Source organism: Grammomys surdaster, unplaced genomic scaffold, assembly GCF_004785775.1.
Source record: "Grammomys surdaster isolate TR1022 unplaced genomic scaffold, NIH_TR_1.0 240, whole genome shotgun sequence".
Taxonomy (NCBI): domain Eukaryota; kingdom Metazoa; phylum Chordata; class Mammalia; order Rodentia; family Muridae; genus Grammomys; species Grammomys surdaster.
Genome location: NW_021604685.1, coordinates 481,023 through 500,327, shown reverse-complemented (window position 1 = coordinate 500,327; position 19,305 = coordinate 481,023). Strand labels below are relative to the sequence as shown.

General features: G+C 45.9%; 1 protein-coding gene across 1 annotated transcript; it reads left to right on the top strand.

The window, feature by feature from the left end:
• Positions 1-384: 384 nt before the first annotated feature.
• Amer1 (APC membrane recruitment protein 1) lies at positions 385-16,045 on the top strand. Its single transcript, XM_028774363.1, has 2 exons — positions 385-616; positions 12,620-16,045. The coding sequence occupies exon 2, from the start codon at positions 12,715-12,717 to the stop codon at positions 16,039-16,041; it is 3,327 nt and encodes a 1,108-aa protein (XP_028630196.1). The 5' UTR covers positions 385-616; positions 12,620-12,714; the 3' UTR covers positions 16,042-16,045.
• The last annotated feature ends 3,260 nt before the right edge of the window (positions 16,046-19,305 follow it).

The window sequence follows — 19,305 nt, the reverse complement described above, 5'->3', positions numbered from 1 at the left end:
CCACAATCCCTGGCTCCCTACTTCTCTGCCCCACTTCTCCCAGCTAGTCTCGAACTGCGTGGAGAAACTCTTTGGTAGCAACCTGGGAGCAGTAGCGCAACAGAACCAAGCTACAGAATGAGGAATAGATGTAAAATCGAAACCGAGTTCCAAGAATCTGGCAAGTCCCATCTGGGCGGGACTAGCTCCGGGAGTAGGGTGTGTATAGCCACGCTGAAACCCGCCCCGCGTGGGAGCGGAAGTGGGGAGCCCCTGCAAGGGGTTCCGCAACCTCTCCGCCCCCTGCCAATACCACGCCCGGTTTATTTGCATTTAAAGAGAGAAGCACCAAGGAAAACAGTGGGCGGGCGAAGGCATGCCTTCCAACCTTGGTGATTGGACCGTATGCCTGCCAATCATATCACGGACGTCCCACCCTATAACTGTGGAGTCCGGGGTGAAGGGGGTATGGGGGAGCTGCCCAGAGCCTGGAGAAGGGTAGTCGGTGCAGGAGCTTGCTGTAGCCTCGGTGACGGCTGCGGCAGGAGCAGTGGTGGCGGCTTTCTCAGCAGAGGCTCCAGCTCAGATTCGAGCAGCGCTGCAGACAATAACAGCGCCGGGAGCTGGACCTGGCAGGGTAAGCATTGCGCACAGCTAGGAGCCATCCTGCTGAAGGTCTAGTGCATCCCCGCATGCTCTGCTCTGGTCTCCTGGACGAGGACAGCCAGAGCCTGGCTGGTCGGAGTCCCAGCCTCTTGCTGGTCTTTCTTGGAACTCGCTTTGCGTACTGTCCAGTGAGGGGCCCAGTGGCCGTTAGGCTTTAGGGTACAGGCGACCATGGCTTGGGGGGTGGGGTGGGAGGGCCGGAAGGCGGGCGGACTATCCTGGGCTACGCCTCTAGGTTGTAATGGGAGGCTGGGATGGGCCCACACGTGCTGTTGCGTGGTTCCGGGAAGGGCGCCGCTAGCTAGCACCCCAAGAATGTATTTGCAGGCCGGGAACTCCTTAGCTTTGTTTGTAGTGTATTTGCTGGAACAGCTGTTAGGCCGGTGCTGCTCACCCGAGAGGCCTTGCTGTGGCCCCTCCCCTCTGCGGTGCATCTCCTATGTCTCTCCTCTGCAGAGGAAGCTGGCGCGCTCGCTTATGGCCAGACTGAGACTGGCTTTAGGGTGGATTAAGATATCCACAGTCTGTTCCTCCTCAAGGGAGCACAGTTGGGTTTCTGAACTTCCCACTTATCGTGGAACCTTGGTCCTGTGGTCCTAACCAGCCGCACCCCCTCATGGGCCTCCAGTCTCTCGTTTGGCTCCCACCCCCATTGCAGGCGAGCTGGACCAGGAGCTCTTACTGGTCCTTGGGTTAGAGCTGCAAGGCCGCTTTGTTGCCGCCCCCACCCCCTACGCGCCTCTTTTCCCTTGTAGGGCATAGGGCGCGTTTTTTCTCTACAGCCTTAGGTTTAAAATAGCAATAGGCACAATATTGTGGGGGGATTTCCCTGCTAGAGGCGGAGGGGGCCATCGTTGTAGTAAAGAACACAAGGTGTATGTAAGGCAGACAAATCCTACAACTTCTCAGTTACTTAAAATACCCAGCCTGCCAGACTGCTGTCATTGTCTGCTGCAGACACCTCTGACACTGGTGACCGCCCAAAGGCGTGACTTCTCCTGAGCTCCCCTTTGAGGGGCTAAGCTTGCCAGATGAGCATTGGGAAGCAGAGGCAGCAGCAGGACTAATACAGCAGAACCATCCTCCCTGTTGCTGGACTCACCTTAAGAGAAGTCTAGACAGCCCTGTCCGCATACAAACATCTGTGTCTCTGGCTGACCTGCCTCAGCAGCACTGATATGGACTGGACCCAGGACACTGCATTGTTGGACTTTCTGTCCTGCCAGTGGAGATTCCAACAAAGCCCATTCCCTCGAGTGCTCTACTCTGTGCGCCAGTCTGGACGATTAAGGCATTCCTGAAGAATAAGAGAGAGGATTTGACTAAGGGACTTTGCAGGCTGGACATCTTTATAGTGGGGCATTGAGACCCAGTAAATAAATCTCTTACTTGGTAATGTTAACATGAAACCTTTTTTAAAAATATATTAGCCAGGATTGGGGATAGTACGCTATGATCACTCCAACCTAACTGACCAGACCTCAACACATTCTTGCAGCTGGTCTTTTATTCCCCACATCTGGCTCTCTCCTGCCCAGCAGCTTCCTTTCCCACACTCACTGTCATCCTCCACCTGTCCAAGCCCCTCCCTGTCCGGCCCCAGCTCTCAACCAACTTTCTCTTTGGGGCCTCTCAGGCTGCTTCTTGATGACTAGACCTCCTTCTTGGAACTCCTGTACAGTTACGTTTCCCTGACTGCTTTGTTTCCCTTCTATAGATATTAAAGTTCTCTCGGACCGTCTTATGGGTAAATGAAACCTAAGCCTCAGCTACAACCCTCTAGGATCCTAGAATTATAAAGCAGTAAATGAATGAACGTTCCAGAAGGACTTTCTGTCTTTTTTTTAAAAAACTTTAGAAAAGACCTTTAACCTCCCAACTTGTGTTTGTCCTAATCCATGAAACATAAAGGAAAGGTGCCTAAGGCTCAGACATGTATAGAATGTGCCTAATGTGGATGGAAAGAGGGATTGGGTTGCTACTACATTAAAAAGGAAAGTCATAATTAGTTCCCTCTATTATCAGGGTCTGGACTGCTCAAACCCTGGGGCTCTGCATACTTTTGGTTGCTGATTCATGAGCCTACAGGCAAGCTGCCATGGAGAGATCTATATATGCAGAGGGGGTGTCATTTGTAAAGCAGCTGGGAAGTACAGGAGTTTGGTAGAGAAAGAATAGACAGAATTAGAAATGAAAGGGAGTGGCTGGCAGGCAGGATGAGCCTGGTTGAGATGCCATAGCTCAGAGGTGCAAAAAGCGTTTAAGACCCAGTGGTGGGAATTCCCAAATATCAAGCATTGGAGTGGTGATCTAATCTTTTAGGAGAAGATCATTGGATCATTGAACAAAGGCTGGTTAGAGTGAGGGGGAGGGAGGAGCGATGTGCCTGTGAACCAAGGATAAGAATGGAGGGGTGTTTGTTTGTTTGGGGGTATTTGTATGGGGGATTTTAGGTTTTGTTATTATTTTGAGACAGGATCTCACTAGGTAGCCCCAGCTGTTCTGGAATGTGCTTTGTAGGCCAGTGCCTTTGAACTCATTGATACTTGCCTGTGTTGAATGGTAGGATTAAAGAGGTGTACCACCAGCAGCCCAATAATGAAGTCTTTGAAAGGGTTTTTAAACGGGGTCTTAGAGATTGAAAGCATCCACAAGTCAGGTAGGTAACAGACTACCTCTAAAGTTCTAAATAGAGGTGTGGGGAGGGGCACGCTATCACAAGAGGGAAATTTCACACTGTAAGATTCCTTTTGGTCTTTCTTAAGTGGGGGCGGGGCGGGCCACCTGGACCTAAATACTTATTTGCTAAAAGCTAAAAAATATCCTCCAGGCCTCTTTTAACCCCCCCCTTCCCTCAGCTACACAGGGCCTTTCATGGACTGGCAGTTAAGATCTCCATGGTCATAGATGTGCCCGAGAAAGCAAGCAAGATACACACAGCAATTTGAGGAGCTAGCCTATCACTGTTTGGTGGTAGCCCTTTGTGTTGTGCCCCAAGGTCTCCAGGAAGCTCCCCTCAGTGCGCTTTTGATAACCTACTACTCCCTCCTCCCACTATCTCATTCCTTAAAAGTGAAAGCTGCCTGGGTTTATGTGGCAGTTACATCCTGGGAACACTCCCCCTCCTCCCCCCCCCCTTTTGGCCTCTCAATCAAGAGATTAAGGCCTGTGGCCTGCTGAAGGCTGGAAGTATCTAGAAAAAGGAAGTATTTGGAAAGAGTTGGCACCTCAAGAACTGTAATATTCGCACTCAAACTGTATGGAAGAACTAACCCTGCTTCACTAGTCCAAACAAATAAGAGAGAAACAGCAGCAAGCTTGTCATTTCATGAGTTTACTTGTAGAACTGTTACTGTCTAGGGGTCTTAAACAGGTTTGCTTTCTCTGCCTGTTAAATAATTAAAAGGCAAGAAAAATCTTGAACATGCAGGTAGCAGTGGGAAAATTCTGAAACACAGCAAACATGAGAAGACAGAAACAGCAAGTAAAGAAAGACTTTTATTATGGGTAATGGAACATACACAGAGACACACACAGCAAGGATACAGCGGGAAAGACACATGGCAAGATAGAGGAGGTACTCAGGAAGCCATAGCTCAGTGTCTCCTTAGGGGGTTGGGGTTTTGTTTGTTTGGTTGTTTGGTTTTTTCTTTTTGTTGTTGTGGGGTTTTGTTTGTTTGGTTTTTTTTTTTTCTAAGTTTTGAAGGGTCTTCCTTCCCTAAGTTAGGATTGGTCAGTTTGAAGAAAGGCCACATGGCGATTGACCCATAACTGTTGTGTAAACATGTCCTGATCTGGCCTTGAACTTGTTGAGCCTGTCCATCAGCAAGGGGCCTTCCACCTGGAGAAAAAGCCTGCAAGGCTTTTGTTTTAAGCTGCCAGGCTTTTCTCTCAGGTCTGGAGAGTGAGGAAGAAGCTAGCCACGTTGGAAGTTCACCATCTTTATCACCTAGGCACGGACCCCTCTCCCTGCTTTGCCTATCAGGGAATATATGTAACTCCTAAACCCAGCTCCTCAGAACCAAAGACAGAGAAGGGAGTTCTAGCTCTCTCACTCCCTCGAAGTTAGGCTGCCTGAAACTGAAAAGGGAAAATCCAGATGTTATCTCCTGAGTTTCTCTGTGCAAAGCAAGTTTAGGCAGATGAACTAGATAATAATGTTTTAGCCCCAAGAGGAAGTATTTCCTAGCCTTTCTGAATAGCTGGAACAGGTATAGCCTTTCTCTGATTTTGCCTTTGCTTGACTAGTACTGACACACTGGGGGGCTATGAAGGGACATAGCTCCTATGTTGGCAAAATATCTCTCTGATGAGACTCAAAGGCAGGGGCAAGTAAGTGCATCTTAAAGACCCTCCCTGATTGTGAGCTGAGAAAGGATCAAAGCTGGGGCATCAGGAGGATTCCCCAAGGGTGGGTGTGGCTGAGTATTAGAATATTGTCCCAGCATGTATGGGGTACTGTGTGTGTTCCCCCAGCACCAAAGAACAAACAACCCAAAAATAAAACAGAAAAAAAAGAAATCATCAGGAAAGCTCATTTCAATGCTGTGTTTTGGTACCCTGTCTTCTGAACTGAATAAGATCCCTGTATATTTGGAGCTGAGGCCTTAGGGCAGAGAAGTGAAGCTGAAAAACTTCCAGTGGGCATTTGGGAAAAGTTGAAGGTCAGACAAAGGGATTTGAGTCGAAAGCTTGTATCATTTTCGGAGGACTTGGAGTGGGGACTGAGTAACAAATAGAAGGTGCCTTGACTGCAAGCAGCCTCATCAGAAAAGCCGCATTAGGTAGTATCTGTTCCATGCATAGTAGTAATCAGTTTGCCTTTGCATTGATCGTCTTTAATCCATAACCACAGTCTTGCAAGGTAGGTTTTTTTTTCTTCATTTCACACATAAGGCACTTCTGTCTCAGAGAGATACTTTCTCAAACGGTTCTGCCTGAAAGTGGTGAGACTGGCATTCCACTTTCAGGCTGGCAAACTCCAGCCGAGTTAGAGTACAACTGAACCAGCATCCCAAACACCTGCTTCATAGTAGATGCAGTGACTTTGAGACAGAGAAGCCTTGTGACAGGACTAAGTGGACAGACTGAAGCCTGCTAGAAGGAAATAAGCAGGGACGCATGTGTCAACAAGGCAATTGAAGACAGAGGGAATCGAGGCAGGGATAGAAGGCCAGGTTTGGGATTTGTGAATCATCTGGAACTGATGAGTTGTTTTCTGTAAAGAAGGTGTCCCACAGCAGGAATGCAGCAAATTAGGAAAGACTGGTGCAGGAGTGGGTAGGAGGGACTCTTTCCACCACTTCCACTGTTCCACCAAAAGGATGCAAACCAGGATCCCTTCTTTCACATCACGAACATTTTGACCTCGGGTCTTGTTTATGGGCACCAGTAATGTACTACTTGAGTACCAGATAACCTCAGAGGTCATTATGTTTAAGTAATTCAAACTTTTCAAAATTGTCCACTATGCCACCTTTCTATTTCAGCCTTTCTTTGTACCTCAAACTTCTCTCCCAAGGAAACAAAATAGAAGATATGCCCTGTAGTTTGAAAGGAGTGGCGGTAGTATTGTTGATGAGGGAAGAGGTCACCAGCTGAATAGATAGCACCTGAGTACTGAAGTCATCAGGAGGCTTGTTGTTGTTGTTTATTTGTTGTTTTTTTAATACATGGGGTAAGACCAAAAACAGCACTAAATAAGAAATCCTTCAAGAAAAGTTAAACTGAGCTGGGACAGGATGGAATAAGGAAAGGAAATGACAGCTATTCACAGGAGTAAAGGGAACCTTCACATTTCTCCTGGCCAAATATTTTAAAAACATGATTTACTGGTTCTTTGAAAATTTCAGAAGTGTGTTTTGATCATATTCACACCCCTCCAAATTCTTTAATTGGGGGCCCTGTACAGTAAAGCAGATTGTCAGGGAAGTGAAACCCAAGAGGCCTAGAAGCTACTCAAGTTCTGTCATAATCCCCTTGGAGACCTTAGGCAAATCTTTCCCCATGTCTAGGCACAATTTTCTTTTTTTTTACCATCTGCCAGTAGCAGGAATTAATGGGGTATAGGGAAGAAATAGTGGGAATAATGATAAGGAATGCCTTGTATACTGGTAGGTATTGAAAGCGGTTGAAGGGTGTCTGTTAATGGCATTTCTGTTGATTGTGGCACTTTTAGCTCAGTTTAAAATGTTGATCTTTCTGGTTTTGACTAAGATTCCTATCTAGAATCTCCCAGATGATCTAACATTGTTAGCTCCCTAAACATTAAACGTTGGTCTAATGAGTAAATAAGGCTTCCTGTGGGATAACTACATAATCACCATAATTTATATTTAGGGGAAACTGAAAAGGTTTCAGAGATACCTATAGACATTTGGAGAACACTCTAGTCAACCCTGACTGGGGCGGATTTACTGCTAGAAATTGTCCACCCATACATCGTTAGAATAAACATTAATACAATTTGCCATAACGTTTGAGCTTCTGCTGTGCAATAAATTTCATTTGGTACTTTACATCAATTGGTTTTGTTTCTACAGTAGTCTCAATATGTAGAAATTCTCAATAGCCTCATTTCAAAATTCAGGAAATTGAGGGTCAGACGGGTTGGATAACTTGCTGAATTCTCCCAGGGTGGCATAGCTAATTCCAGTGAAGAACTGTCTAGCTCTCCAAAGGGAGGACAGTCAGCATTCTTACATCTTCCTTACCCTCTCTCCACTAATATACTGAAGGAGTGGACAAATTAAGAGTGGGCTTGTCTTTGCAAAAACTCTTGGAATGAGTCTGGAAACTATAATGGGTGAAGGCCATTCATCTGAAGTTGTACCCTGGGTTCTTCCCTGAGCCCAGCCTTTCCTAAGTTTATTAAGCTGATCTCTTGAAGCTAGGCCAAGAACAGAAAATGTAAAGGTTGGGTGGGCTAATGCTGTTTCTTCCTTAACAGAAGGGTTTCAGGCAGGTCTGTGGGTATTCTTCTACTTGGGTTTTGAGTGGAGGTGAAAAGGAAACCATACTTCCTTAGGAGCTGGCTTTAACTTGTCCCAGAATGGCCTGAGGTCCATCATTTTCTACCACAGCCTGTTCTCTGCTACAGTCACAGTGCCTGCAGCTGGTAGCGTCTATCTGGGAATATCAAGTATCTTGGTAGGGTTCCCAACAGCCCATCTGACTGAGAAATCTGAGTGTTGAGGAGCTCTGCATTTGGCAGGACCAGTTTCTTGGCAAGAGGCTAAGGGAAGCCAGTCCCTGCCTAAGGGAGCTTCAGAGTTTGTCCTTTGCTGTTCCTTTTGTTTTGGGCCCCAGTTCTGTCTCCTGGAGGATTTCTTCTTACCCTAGGTCAAAGCAGAATAGCCTGTTCTAGAAGGACAGTTTAAGGATGATGATAGATTAATAAGGAGTGTGAAGAAGCCTTGAGGTAAAGATAGCTAAATAAGACTAGATAAGGAAGCTTCAAGCTCTATGCTACTTCTATTGTACTCCTTCAAGGTATTCTATGAAACACAGGCAAAGATGCCGTGAGCAGCTTTGAGGAAGGGCATGGTTCCGGGAGGGAAAAAGCAAGAGAAAGATAATAAGCTATAACATAGTTTCAAGATTAATCCTTGTTTAGCAAAAACTAACCTGCGGTCTGGCTAAGAAGGAGATCTATACTGCTTAGCAGTCACTATGAATAACCACAACAGAGATTCAATATTATTACTACCTTGAAACTTTCTCCACCAAAGAAATTAGTACTTGTTCTTTAATTTAGCCTCAGGCAAGTTCTTGTGACAAAAGCAGAATGTAACCAGATACTTTGCCAAATAACACAAAAGTTTTCTCTAGCCTAGGTGCTGCTGAAGTCTACTTCTCTCTGAATCATCTTGAGTCAGGCTTCTAGAGTCAGTTTTGATCTGGTCACTGTCCCCAGGCTCAGCCCGTTAAGCTTTGCTTACACCATTCAACTGCTTTTCTAGTCCAAAGTTTAAAAAAATCTTCCACATTCAAAAAAACCCAACCAACCAAACAAACAAACAAAGCCAAAAAGAGTTTCTTTAGTTTATGGTTCCAGAAGTTTAGACTCCATAATGATTGGAATAGCATGGGCAGCAGTCAGCAGGCATGGCAGCAACAACCAGAAGCTGAGCGTTCATATCTTGAACTTCACACACAAAACAGAGAGAACGAACTAAGGATGGCATAGAGTTTTTCTCAGAGCCCACCTCCAGTGACAAAACTTCCTCCAAGAATCTTCTATCTCTTAATCTTCCTCAAACAGCATATGGTGGTGTTCAGACATCTGAGTCTATGGGGGATGTTCTCATTCTAACCAGTACTGCTCCCTGGGCCTGATCAGTGTCTCCTGGCAGATGAGGGGGCTAGTATGATGTGGATTCCAGCCCTGTGACCCAAAGCTTATGACAGCAGGGTGATAATATAGAGCAGCAGTTTTCAGCCTGTGGGTCATAACTCCCTTGGGGGTCAAATGACCTTTCACAGGGGTTGTCTAAGACCATTGGAAAACACAGATAATCACATTATGATTCATAAAAGTAGCAAATTACAGTTATGAAGTAGCAACAAAATAAGTTTATGGTCGGGGGTCACCACAACATAAGGAACTATATGAAAGGGTCGCAGCATTAGGAAGGGTGAGAAGCAGCCTCTGTCCCTATATAGCACGCCCTGTCCTCCAGAGAGACTGTCCTCCAACACGGGCAATTGAGTTTGTAGATTCTCTTCACCTAATCACCATTGCCAAGAACTGTTTGATTCCACTAGAATGAGTTCCATTTTTGATTGGTGATTAACACATACCCCATCTAGATCACTGCCATTTCCATTCCCTACTGCTTGACAAAGTCCAGACTGAAGCTTCTTCCTCCTCAGAGCATGTTTCCATTCTACCTATCTGTTCTTTGAGAATTTCATACATATGTCAAGTGATTTTGACTATACCTACCTATCATTCTCCTCTCCTCCTCCAGAACCTGTCTTCCATATCCCTTACAATTTCATGCCCTCTTCTTCGTTTTCTATCCCAGTGAATCCAATTAGTGACACCATACGTGTGTGGATATAGGGCTATCCACTGAAACACAGGCAGTACACTAGGGGCCACAGTTCTGAAGAAAGCTGACTCTCCATCCCCACAGCAGCCATCATTACCCGCCAGTATCTCTTCATGTAGGGAAGGGAGTTCTTGAGTCCTTTACCAACCCATGCTGAAATTTTGGCTAACTTGATCTACTGCAGGTCTTGCACATGTAGTCACGGCTGCTGAGAGTTTATGTGTGCAATAGCCTTATATCCAGAAAAGATTTTGCAATATTTTTCCGTTACCTCTAGTTCTTACAGTATTTCTGCCTCCTCTTACTTGATGATCTCTGAGTTGGGGGGTAGGAGGCATGATACAGATTTATCTTGAGGGATGAGCATTCCACAGTATCTCATGAATCACCATCTACTGCAAAAAGAAACTCTGATAGGGGTTGAGAGCTGCACTGGTGGATGAGTGTAAAGTACTTAGAAAGCAGTTTGGTAGTAAATCCATTTAGCAAAATAATAGTAGTAGGTTCTCTCCTCAGGTCTGTGGTCTCCCAGCCGTGGGTTTTGGGATAAGGTAACTTTTCTGAGTCCAGGGAGTGTGTTTTACATTTTAATTTTGTCTGAAGGCTCATTAACAGAGTATAAAAACTAGCAATCCATTACTTAGTTTGAAATAACAGGGCATCTTTAATCCCAGCTCTTGGAGGTGGAGGCATGAAAATCTCTGTGAGTTTGAGGCCAGCTTGGTCTACATGACAAACTCCAGGAGAGCCAGAGCTATGTAGAGAGACCCTGTCTCATAAAAACAAATAAAACAAAAAAAAATCCAACCAACCAGAAAGGAATAACAGTCTATTCTTGAAGGCCTGCATTATGCTGTGTCTTCAAACTTCTGTAGGTAAGATTCTCTCCCTACTAGCCTGTAAGATCTCTGAAGCTAGGACTGAGAGTTCCTGAGAGTGGTCTGATGCACTGACTTTAGCTTCTGTCACTTACTCAATATTCAGAGAGATTTAATTTACAGATTCCACACTGGAAAATACAATTTCACATATAACTTCACTGCTGCCACCTCCATCCCCAGTGTCATAATGGCAATCTTGTTACTAATTTCAAGGCTGAGGTGAGAAGATTCATACTATTAAAAAGTAAGGAATTCAAATACATGCTGGGCCTATATTTTCATTATAACATGAGGCATAGAATTCTAGGTAGTTGTGTGCTTAGTGGTGAGGGTACTGTCTGTTTATTAGAGAGCTGAGAGTGGAGAGTGTAATGTCAAGATATATTGCACAGACGAATGCATGACTTGAGAAAATAGCAATTTAAATCTCTGCACTGAGAAGATCAGATGAGTTTTTCTCTTATCTCTGTCACTCTGTCAGGAGGGTATGACTCTGGTTGTTTAGCAAAGTGCTGGAACTCAAGTTACTCTGATGATTTAAGTGTATCAAACTAAGTGAGGCACAAAACTGTTTGGAAGATAGAAACCGAGGTAGTAGGAAAGGTTCGTCTAATGAAATCACAGGCTAGAGTATGGTTGCTAGTTTCTCTTCTCCCCAGTGCTGGACTGCATTATTTTACTGCAGATAACTGTGTGAATCTCCTTAATGTGGCATTTAGTGTTCTGGCCAGCAATTCCTGGGACTGCTGCAGTCTTACTTTCTCCCTTCCCCCTCCTGTTTCTTGCATCTTGCTCTCTCAATCCCAACAGCTGTTCTGTCTCCCTTTGCTACCCTAAATCTACAAAGAGAGTTCAGAGTAAGGATGGGATTTCCAAGAAAGGATCACTAGATTTCTGCAGGCTAATCACTGGTTTAAATGCCAGATGTTTACTGTCACTGGAAAATTCCAGACTTGTCAGGAACCAAGGAAATGATGAGGTGTGTTGGTATATAAGGTGGTTAGCCCTTTTTTTCATTCCAGTTCTATTGGTGTTAGGACTAGGTAGCCTTGACAAGAATTGTATACCAAATTTATGTACTTAAATATCTCTTAGGCTAGGAGCCTGAATCATATAGAGTTGTGTATTCTCAAGTTCCCTTTCTAGGTAGCAACCTAGAAGGGGGCCAAGATATTAAGAGGAACAAAGTAGAAGAAAATTTGCCTTACAGTTCTACAGTAGAATCTGGTGTTTCAACTTGCCAGGAACAGTCAATAGAGATTCTGGTCTAGACCTCACATAGTTTCTACAAGGGGTACACTTACAGAGGTGGATGTTGGTATGCTTCTTGGACAGAGGATACAGAAGCCAGGAGGATATTTTTTCTGAGGCTACCATGTCATTTTGGTCCTACATTACAGCACTGATCTGCAACTCAATGTTGTTCCTTCTCTGGTGTTCCAAAGGTTTAGTCATTGTCCTAGAGGCAATTAAGAGAACCTCTAGACAGAAGATAAAGCTGTAGATACACTTGTCTTCCCAGCTCTCAGAAAAACGTTGGTGATAGTACAGGTTAATATTCAACTAAGGCTTGGATCTAGTGGAACCCAATGAAGGCTCAAGGAGCAACTTCCCCTACACAATTTTCAAAACTGCAGTGATTCTAGAAGCAACCTCTCTACTCTCTTCCTGACCCCAGCCTGATAACTGATAAGTTTCCTCATAGACAGTAGTACAATTGGGCTTTTGCACATCTACAATTGTCTCTGTTAAATCCTGTCCTGTACTTACAACAGCCTAAAGAGAGTGGACTAGTGAGGGGGTAGCTAATGATAGCTGCCTGTTGCTCATTGTAGGGTTTTAACTGCCCTGGGGCCCAGAAGAAGCTAGACCAGCACATCAAACATATGGAATAGATGAAAGTTTGTCCAGTGTTTACTTATTTTCTCTCTTTTATCATTCAATCCTGAGACAATAAGCACCCATTAAAAACAAACCCAGTCTGTGTACTTGCTCATCAGTATCTATTTCTGTTTTTGTCTCTCTTATCTCCTTCAGACCCCGCTGTGATGCTTCCTGATTGACTGATCGTATTACAAGTGTGCCTGGAATCCAAAGGCAGCATTTCCAGCTGAAGAGTTGTCTTCAGCATCATGGAGAGTCAACAGGATGAAGCTGTTCAAATCAAGGGAGCATCAACTTCTAGCGATGCCCAAGACCAGGGAGCTGAAAAGGGAGCCAAGAATAAGACAACTGAGACAACAGAAGGACCAACGTCAGAGCCACCCTTATCAGGCCCAGGTAGGCTGAAGAAAACTGCCATGAAACTCTTTGGTGGCAAGAAGGGAATCTGTACTCTGCCTAGTTTCTTTGGAGGTGGTCGAAGCAAAGGTTCTGGGAAAGGCAGCTCTAAGAAGGGTCTAAACAAAAGTAAGACCCACGATGGTCTGAGTGAAGCATCTCATGGCCCTGAAGATGTTGTCATTGAAGAAACAGATCTCTCTACACCTTTGTCCAAGTCACCTTCTCAGTTTCCTAGCTCCCAGAGTGCCCATGGAGCTTTGGAGATAGGCTCTAGACATAAGGCATCTGTGACTGAAGCCATAGAGAAAGCTGGAGTCGAGAAGGTAGCCTCTGTGCACAAGCCAAAGAAAAGCCTAAAAAGTTTTTTTAGCAGTATCCGTCGTCACCGGAAGAGCAAGGTTTCTGGGGCTGACCAAAGTGGGCCAGGAGCCAAGGATTTTGAGGGGGCACGAACGAGGTCTCATGAGCATGTGAGTTCAATCTCTCTGCCCAGCTCTGAGGAGATATTTCAAGATGCTAGAAAGGAAAATGCCAAACCCCAGGATGCCACTGGATCAAAAATTTCTCCAGCAAGAGAACATTTTTCACCAACTAATGAGAAGACAGCGTGTAAAAATCCAGAAAAGCTCACAAGGGCCTGTGCCTCGGAGTTCATGCAGCCCAAGCCTGTTCTTGAAGCTAGTAGTCTAGAGGAGCCCCATGCCTCAGAAACAGAAGGAAAAGTGGTGACAGGAGAATCAAATCCACCCAATGGCCCTGTTGGGGATCAGCTAAGCCTCTTGTTTGGGGATGTTACATCCCTGAAGAGCTTTGACTCACTGACAGGTTGTGGTGACATTATAGCAGAACAGGACATGGACAGCATGACAGATAGCATGGCCTCTGGTGGCCAGAGGGCCAACCGCGATGGGACCAAGCGAAGTTCCTGCTTAGTGACCTACCAAGGAGGTGGGGAAGAGATGGCCTTGCCAGATGACGATGACAATGAAGAAGAAGAGGAGGAAGAGGAGGTAGAATTAGAAGACGAGGAAGAGGTCAAGGATGGGGAGGAAGATGATAACTTAGAGTATCTGTGGGCAAATGCTCAGATATACCCAAGATTTAATATGAACGTGGGCTACCATACTGCTCTATCTCCTAGCCACCAGGGCTACATGCTTCTTGACCCAGTTCGGTCTTATCCTAGCCTAGGCCTTGGAGAAGTTTTGACACCTCAGAGCGACCAGCAAGAGTCTGCCCCCAATAGTGATGAAGGTTATTATGACTCTACCACACCAGGATTTGAGGATGATTCAGGTGAGGGTCTGGGGCTTGTCCACAGGGATTGTCTTCCCAGAGACAGCTATAGTGGTGATGCTCTATATGAGTTCTATGAGCCAGATGACAGTCTTGAGCACTCCCCACCTGGGGATGACTGCCTTTATGATCTCCGTGGGCGCAACTCGGAGATGTTGGATCCTTTCTTGAACTTGGAGCCCTTTTCTTCTCGGCCACCAGGGGCAATGGAAACAGAGGAAGAACGGCTAGTGACCATCCAGAAGCAGTTGCTATACTGGGAACTTCGCCGGGAGCAGTGTGAGGCTCAAGAGGCGTGTGCCAGAGAGGCTCATGCCAGAGAAGCTTATGCTCGAGACGCCCACACTCGGGAATCTTATGGCAGAAATGTCCGAGCTCGAGAAACCCAGGCCCTAGAGGTTCATTCTCAAGAGGGCCGAGTCCAAGAGACCAAGGTACGGCAGGACAAGCCTGCCCTGGAATATCAGATGAGGCCATTAGGCCCCTCAGTGATGGGTCTGGTGGCAGGGACATCAGGAGGGTCTCAGACTTCCCACCGGGGAACCACTTCAGCTTTCCCTGCTACTTCCAGCAGTGAACCAGACTGGCGGGATTTCCGTCCTCTGGAGAAGCGTTTTGAGGGGACTTGCTCCAAAAAAGATCAAAGTACTTGTTTAATGCAGCTCTTCCAGAGTGATGCCATGTTTGAGCCAGACATGAAAGAAGCAAATTTTGGAGGCTCTCCCAGGAAGGCCTACCCTAGTTACTCACCCCCTGAGGAGCCAGAGGAAGAAGATGAGAAGGAAGGGAATGCCACGGTGAGTTTCTCACAGGCCCTGGTAGAGTTTACCAGCAATGGAAACCTCTTTACCAGCATGTCCTACAGCTCTGATTCTGACTCATCCTTCACTCAAAACCTTCCTGAGCTGCCCCCCATGGTCACCTTTGACATTGCTGATGTGGAACGGGATGGAGAAGGCAAGTGTGAAGAGAATCCGGAGTTCAACAATGACGAAGATCTTACAGCCTCCTTGGAAGCTTTTGAGCTGGGTTATTACCACAAACATGCCTTCAACAGCTATCACAGTCGGTTCTACCAAGGCCTGCCCTGGGGTGTTAGCAGCCTCCCTCGATACTTAGGACTCCCTGGTGTACACCCTCGACCTCCACCTGCTGCAATGGCACTCAATAGGAGAAGCCGTTCCCTTGACAATGCAGAGACCCTGGAGCTGGAGCTCACCAGTTCTCACCAGGGTTACGTGGAGTCTGATGAGCTACAGGCCCACCAAGAAGATTCAGATGAAGAAGCTGAAGAAGAGGATGGAGAATGGGGCCGGGACAGTCCCTTGTCTCTCTACACTGAACCTCCAGGGGTCTATGACTGGCCTCCTTGGGCTCACTGTCCTCTTCCAGTGGGGCCAGGTCTTGCTTGGCTAAGCCCTAATCAGTTGGATGAGCCTTTCAATCAGTCTTCATATGTGCAGGCAACCTGTTGTGTACCTCCTGTGGCATTGCCAGTGTCGGGGCCAGGAAGAGCACCTGGAGACTCTGTGTCTCAGCTAGCTCGACCTTCACACCTACCCCTGCCCATGGGTCCTTGCTATAACGTTCAATCACAGGCTTCCCAGAGTGGGAGGGCCAGGCCTCGGGATGTACTGCTGCCTGTAGATGAGCCCAGTTGCTCCTCCATTTCTGGAGCCAACTCTCTGTCTCAAGCCAAGCCTGTAGGGATCACCCATGGTATCCCTCAGCTGCCCAGGGTGCGGCCTGAACCCCTTCAGCTTCAACCCAATCACTACCGAGCTTCCAACCTTGACCTGTCAAAGGAGAGGGGTGAGCAAGGTGTCTCTCTCTCTGCCAGCTATTCCTCCACTGCCATGAATGGAAACCTAGCCAAGTAGTCATCAATTCCAGAGTGGAGACCTGAGCATGTGAATGGGGATCAGGGGTTGGGCAGAGGGGTGGGGGTGGGTAGTGCTATTTCACTTGAAAATCCTTTTGGCCAAGATCAACTCCTCTGAGTTTTCACTTTGTTTGCCCACCTTCCTCTGCCATCTTTGGCCAGGTTCAGCTCAAGTACATCTGCCTAGGGAGGCTGCTGCTTCTGTGCTCCAGTTTTGCTTCAGAGTTTCTTCTGACATATACAGGGCTTGGGATGCATCCTTATTGCAGGCTGAACCCCTCTTCTCTGGTCCCTTGTTGACTAATGAACCACTGATGAGCAGCCAATTTTTGCACTGACTCTCACCCAGAGATGGGAGGCTTGCTGGCTATTAGCAATATAAAATTATGGTACATATCCTTCTTAACCCCATTCCTTTCTAGCACATCAAATGACTATAACCTGTTTATCCCAGTTAGTTATGTTTAGAGTGGGTCAAGTAGCATGTGTCTCACTCCCTGTTGCTGTGGACTTTGGTATCACAACTAGATGATGTCCTTTTCACCTGGCCTGCCATAGTCTAGATTGAAGACAAAAACACTAATCCTCATAATGGGGTGATTAAATCTGTCCATATTCAAGCAAAATACAAAGATAGATAGATCATGGAAAATGCTGTGAGGTCTTGAGCTGTGGAATAATAATATAACCTGTTTGTTTCCTAAGCCTGTGGCTATTGCAGGCAATTTAGAACTTCCCCTTTTTTCTATAACTGAAAATGTCATAATCTCATCACAAGGAATGTAGTCTCTTAACTGACATAAGGGAAGAGAAGCCACCTAAATTGGGCTTGACTATATAGAGCGTTGGATGTTGTGAGATGCAAAGGAGGAAAACAGAAAGGGAGATCCATTTATTCCTGACACCAAGAAGGGATCTCAGACTTTGGAGCTAGAAGCAACTCAGCTTAGGAGGGAAAACTCTTTCCACCCTTCCTCCCAAATAAAGTCAAATAAACAAACCCTTGCCCACCCCTTTGTGAAGTGGTTCCAAGCTTGTCTAAGACAGGATGCCAAAGGCATCTCACCTGTTGTAGGCATGCTAAAAAGCTTTCATCTTCCAGTTAGCCAAGTTCTTAGTATTTTTAAAGGGCCAGGCTCCTTGAAAGGAAAGATCGTAATGTGCCCTTGCTCTGCCAATCGACAGGACTGATTGGCATGGCAGTTGCAATCCTTTCTGAAACGAACAGCACCTTCCCTTCCCTTGTATCCATGCAGCTTTCTTTTTCTTTTTCTTTTTTTTTCTATTTGGTTTTCTTTTTGGGACAAGGTCCCACATTGTAGTTCTCCCTAGTCTGGAACTCACCATGTAGACCAGGATGGCTTCTAAGTTATACAGATCCACCTGCCTCTGCCTCCTACCAAGTCCAGCCTAGAAGTTGGAAACACTAGAGAAGAGCTTGGTGTCAGGAAGACATTGCAACAGGCTTATCTTGACCAGGTTCAACATTTCCTTAATCATCTATATGAAACAGTTTCTTTAAAATTCTCCATCAGGTCCATCGTGGAGGTATGTGCCTTTTATCCCAACACTGGGAAGGAAGAGGCAATTGGAGTTCTATGAGTTTGAGGCCAGCCTGGTCTACATGGTGAGTTCTAGGCCAGCTAGGGCTACATAGCAAGAAAGACCTGGTTTAAAAAAATTCTTTATTGGAAATGCCATATGAAATATTTTGGGCATGGATATGTTGATCTAAGCTAGAACTTTTTTATCTTCTGCCCGTGTCCCTCTTCTCACCTCAGAGCCATCTTCACACCTACTAAGTGAAGATGTCAATAGGGCTCTTGCTGGAAATACAGCAATTTATCTTGAGAACAGATGCTGGTGGCCTTCTGAGTCAAGATTGCTTTATAGACATATTTTCTTTGCCAGGGGATATATTTGTGATAATATTTGTCACGGTTTCTAAGCTTGGGATTGGCCCTGTGCCTTTTCCCCAAAAGAGAAGACATGATTGGTAAAATCTAACCCCCCTGGAAGTAACTTCATAACTTTGTATGGCACCAGCACTGGAACTACCCCTCAAGGACCTCATATCAGCTCTCTTGGATAACTTTGGCTACATCACGAAGAAGTGCATCTCTTGTGGAACTGGATAATGAAAGAGAGTGAGAAAGGCCCTCCTTACCCCAACCACATTGTCCTAAGAGACACATGCCCAGATTTTAACCACTTGGCCTCTTACCAAAGCTGTTCTGGGAAGGTGAGGCTGAACTTGGCCTGGTTGGGTGGCAGGAAGTAGGCATCAAATGCCTCTACAACAGGAAAAAAACACACCTCTTGCCTGTTCAAGGTAGCTTGAGTTCCTGTTTACATTTGGCTGCCATCTACAGCAGGCAGTAGAGCTGTCACCAGCCTCCATAGCCCACTGGAGAAGGGCTACCAGCCTGTTTTGGAAGAGGAAGAGGTAATTTACCTTTATCTGAGGGTTGCCCTCAGAGTTCAGGAGGACAGCACAGTGCAGTATCTCTGAAGGGACCTGCTATAACTCGGACATATTTTTGCTATGCTTTGAAAATTCATACCTTAGAGTAGGACCTGGAGCAAAGTAGAAGTTTGTGGATTGGGTAACATCATTGCCTGCAAGTTCTTTCACTGACCTGGCTGCTAGCCTACGGACAAAATATTTACAACCTAAAATGAGAGAGCCAAGGTGTCTACAGAAGCAGACTCCTTTTGAGTATCTAAAGCAAATGCTAATTGCAGCCTAGAAGGGGAAGGAAGATTTGGCAGAGGACATATGGTAATGACAACATGGTTAACAATGGGATATGCAACCCAATTGCAGGTATCTGTCCAAACATGGACAAGTAGTTCCTTGGCTGCCACCAAATATGCTACAAACTACCAGAAGTGCTGCTATCATTTTCACCCTAAGGTTGTGGCTAGATGAACCTCCTGTCTCCATTGCAGGTCCTTGGACAATACGTTTCGATGTGACTTTAAGGGGTAATGTGCTGACAGAAGGAGGCTAGCTTCATCTTGTTACCCAGTACTACTATATAGTGTCAGCTCTGATTCTGAGAATTTCTTGATAGCCCAGTCCACAGAGGACCAGTGACTGTGGGTATGGAAAGCCACCTAGCAGGCCTCTTCCAAAGCCAGGATGCCAATTTCTTGGTGCTTTAGATTCTCCAAGGAAGCTCTGCCTTGGGGATCATCTGGCTTTAGCTTAGATACCAGACCACAAGCCTCGTGGATAATGGTTTCAGTAAATGCCAGT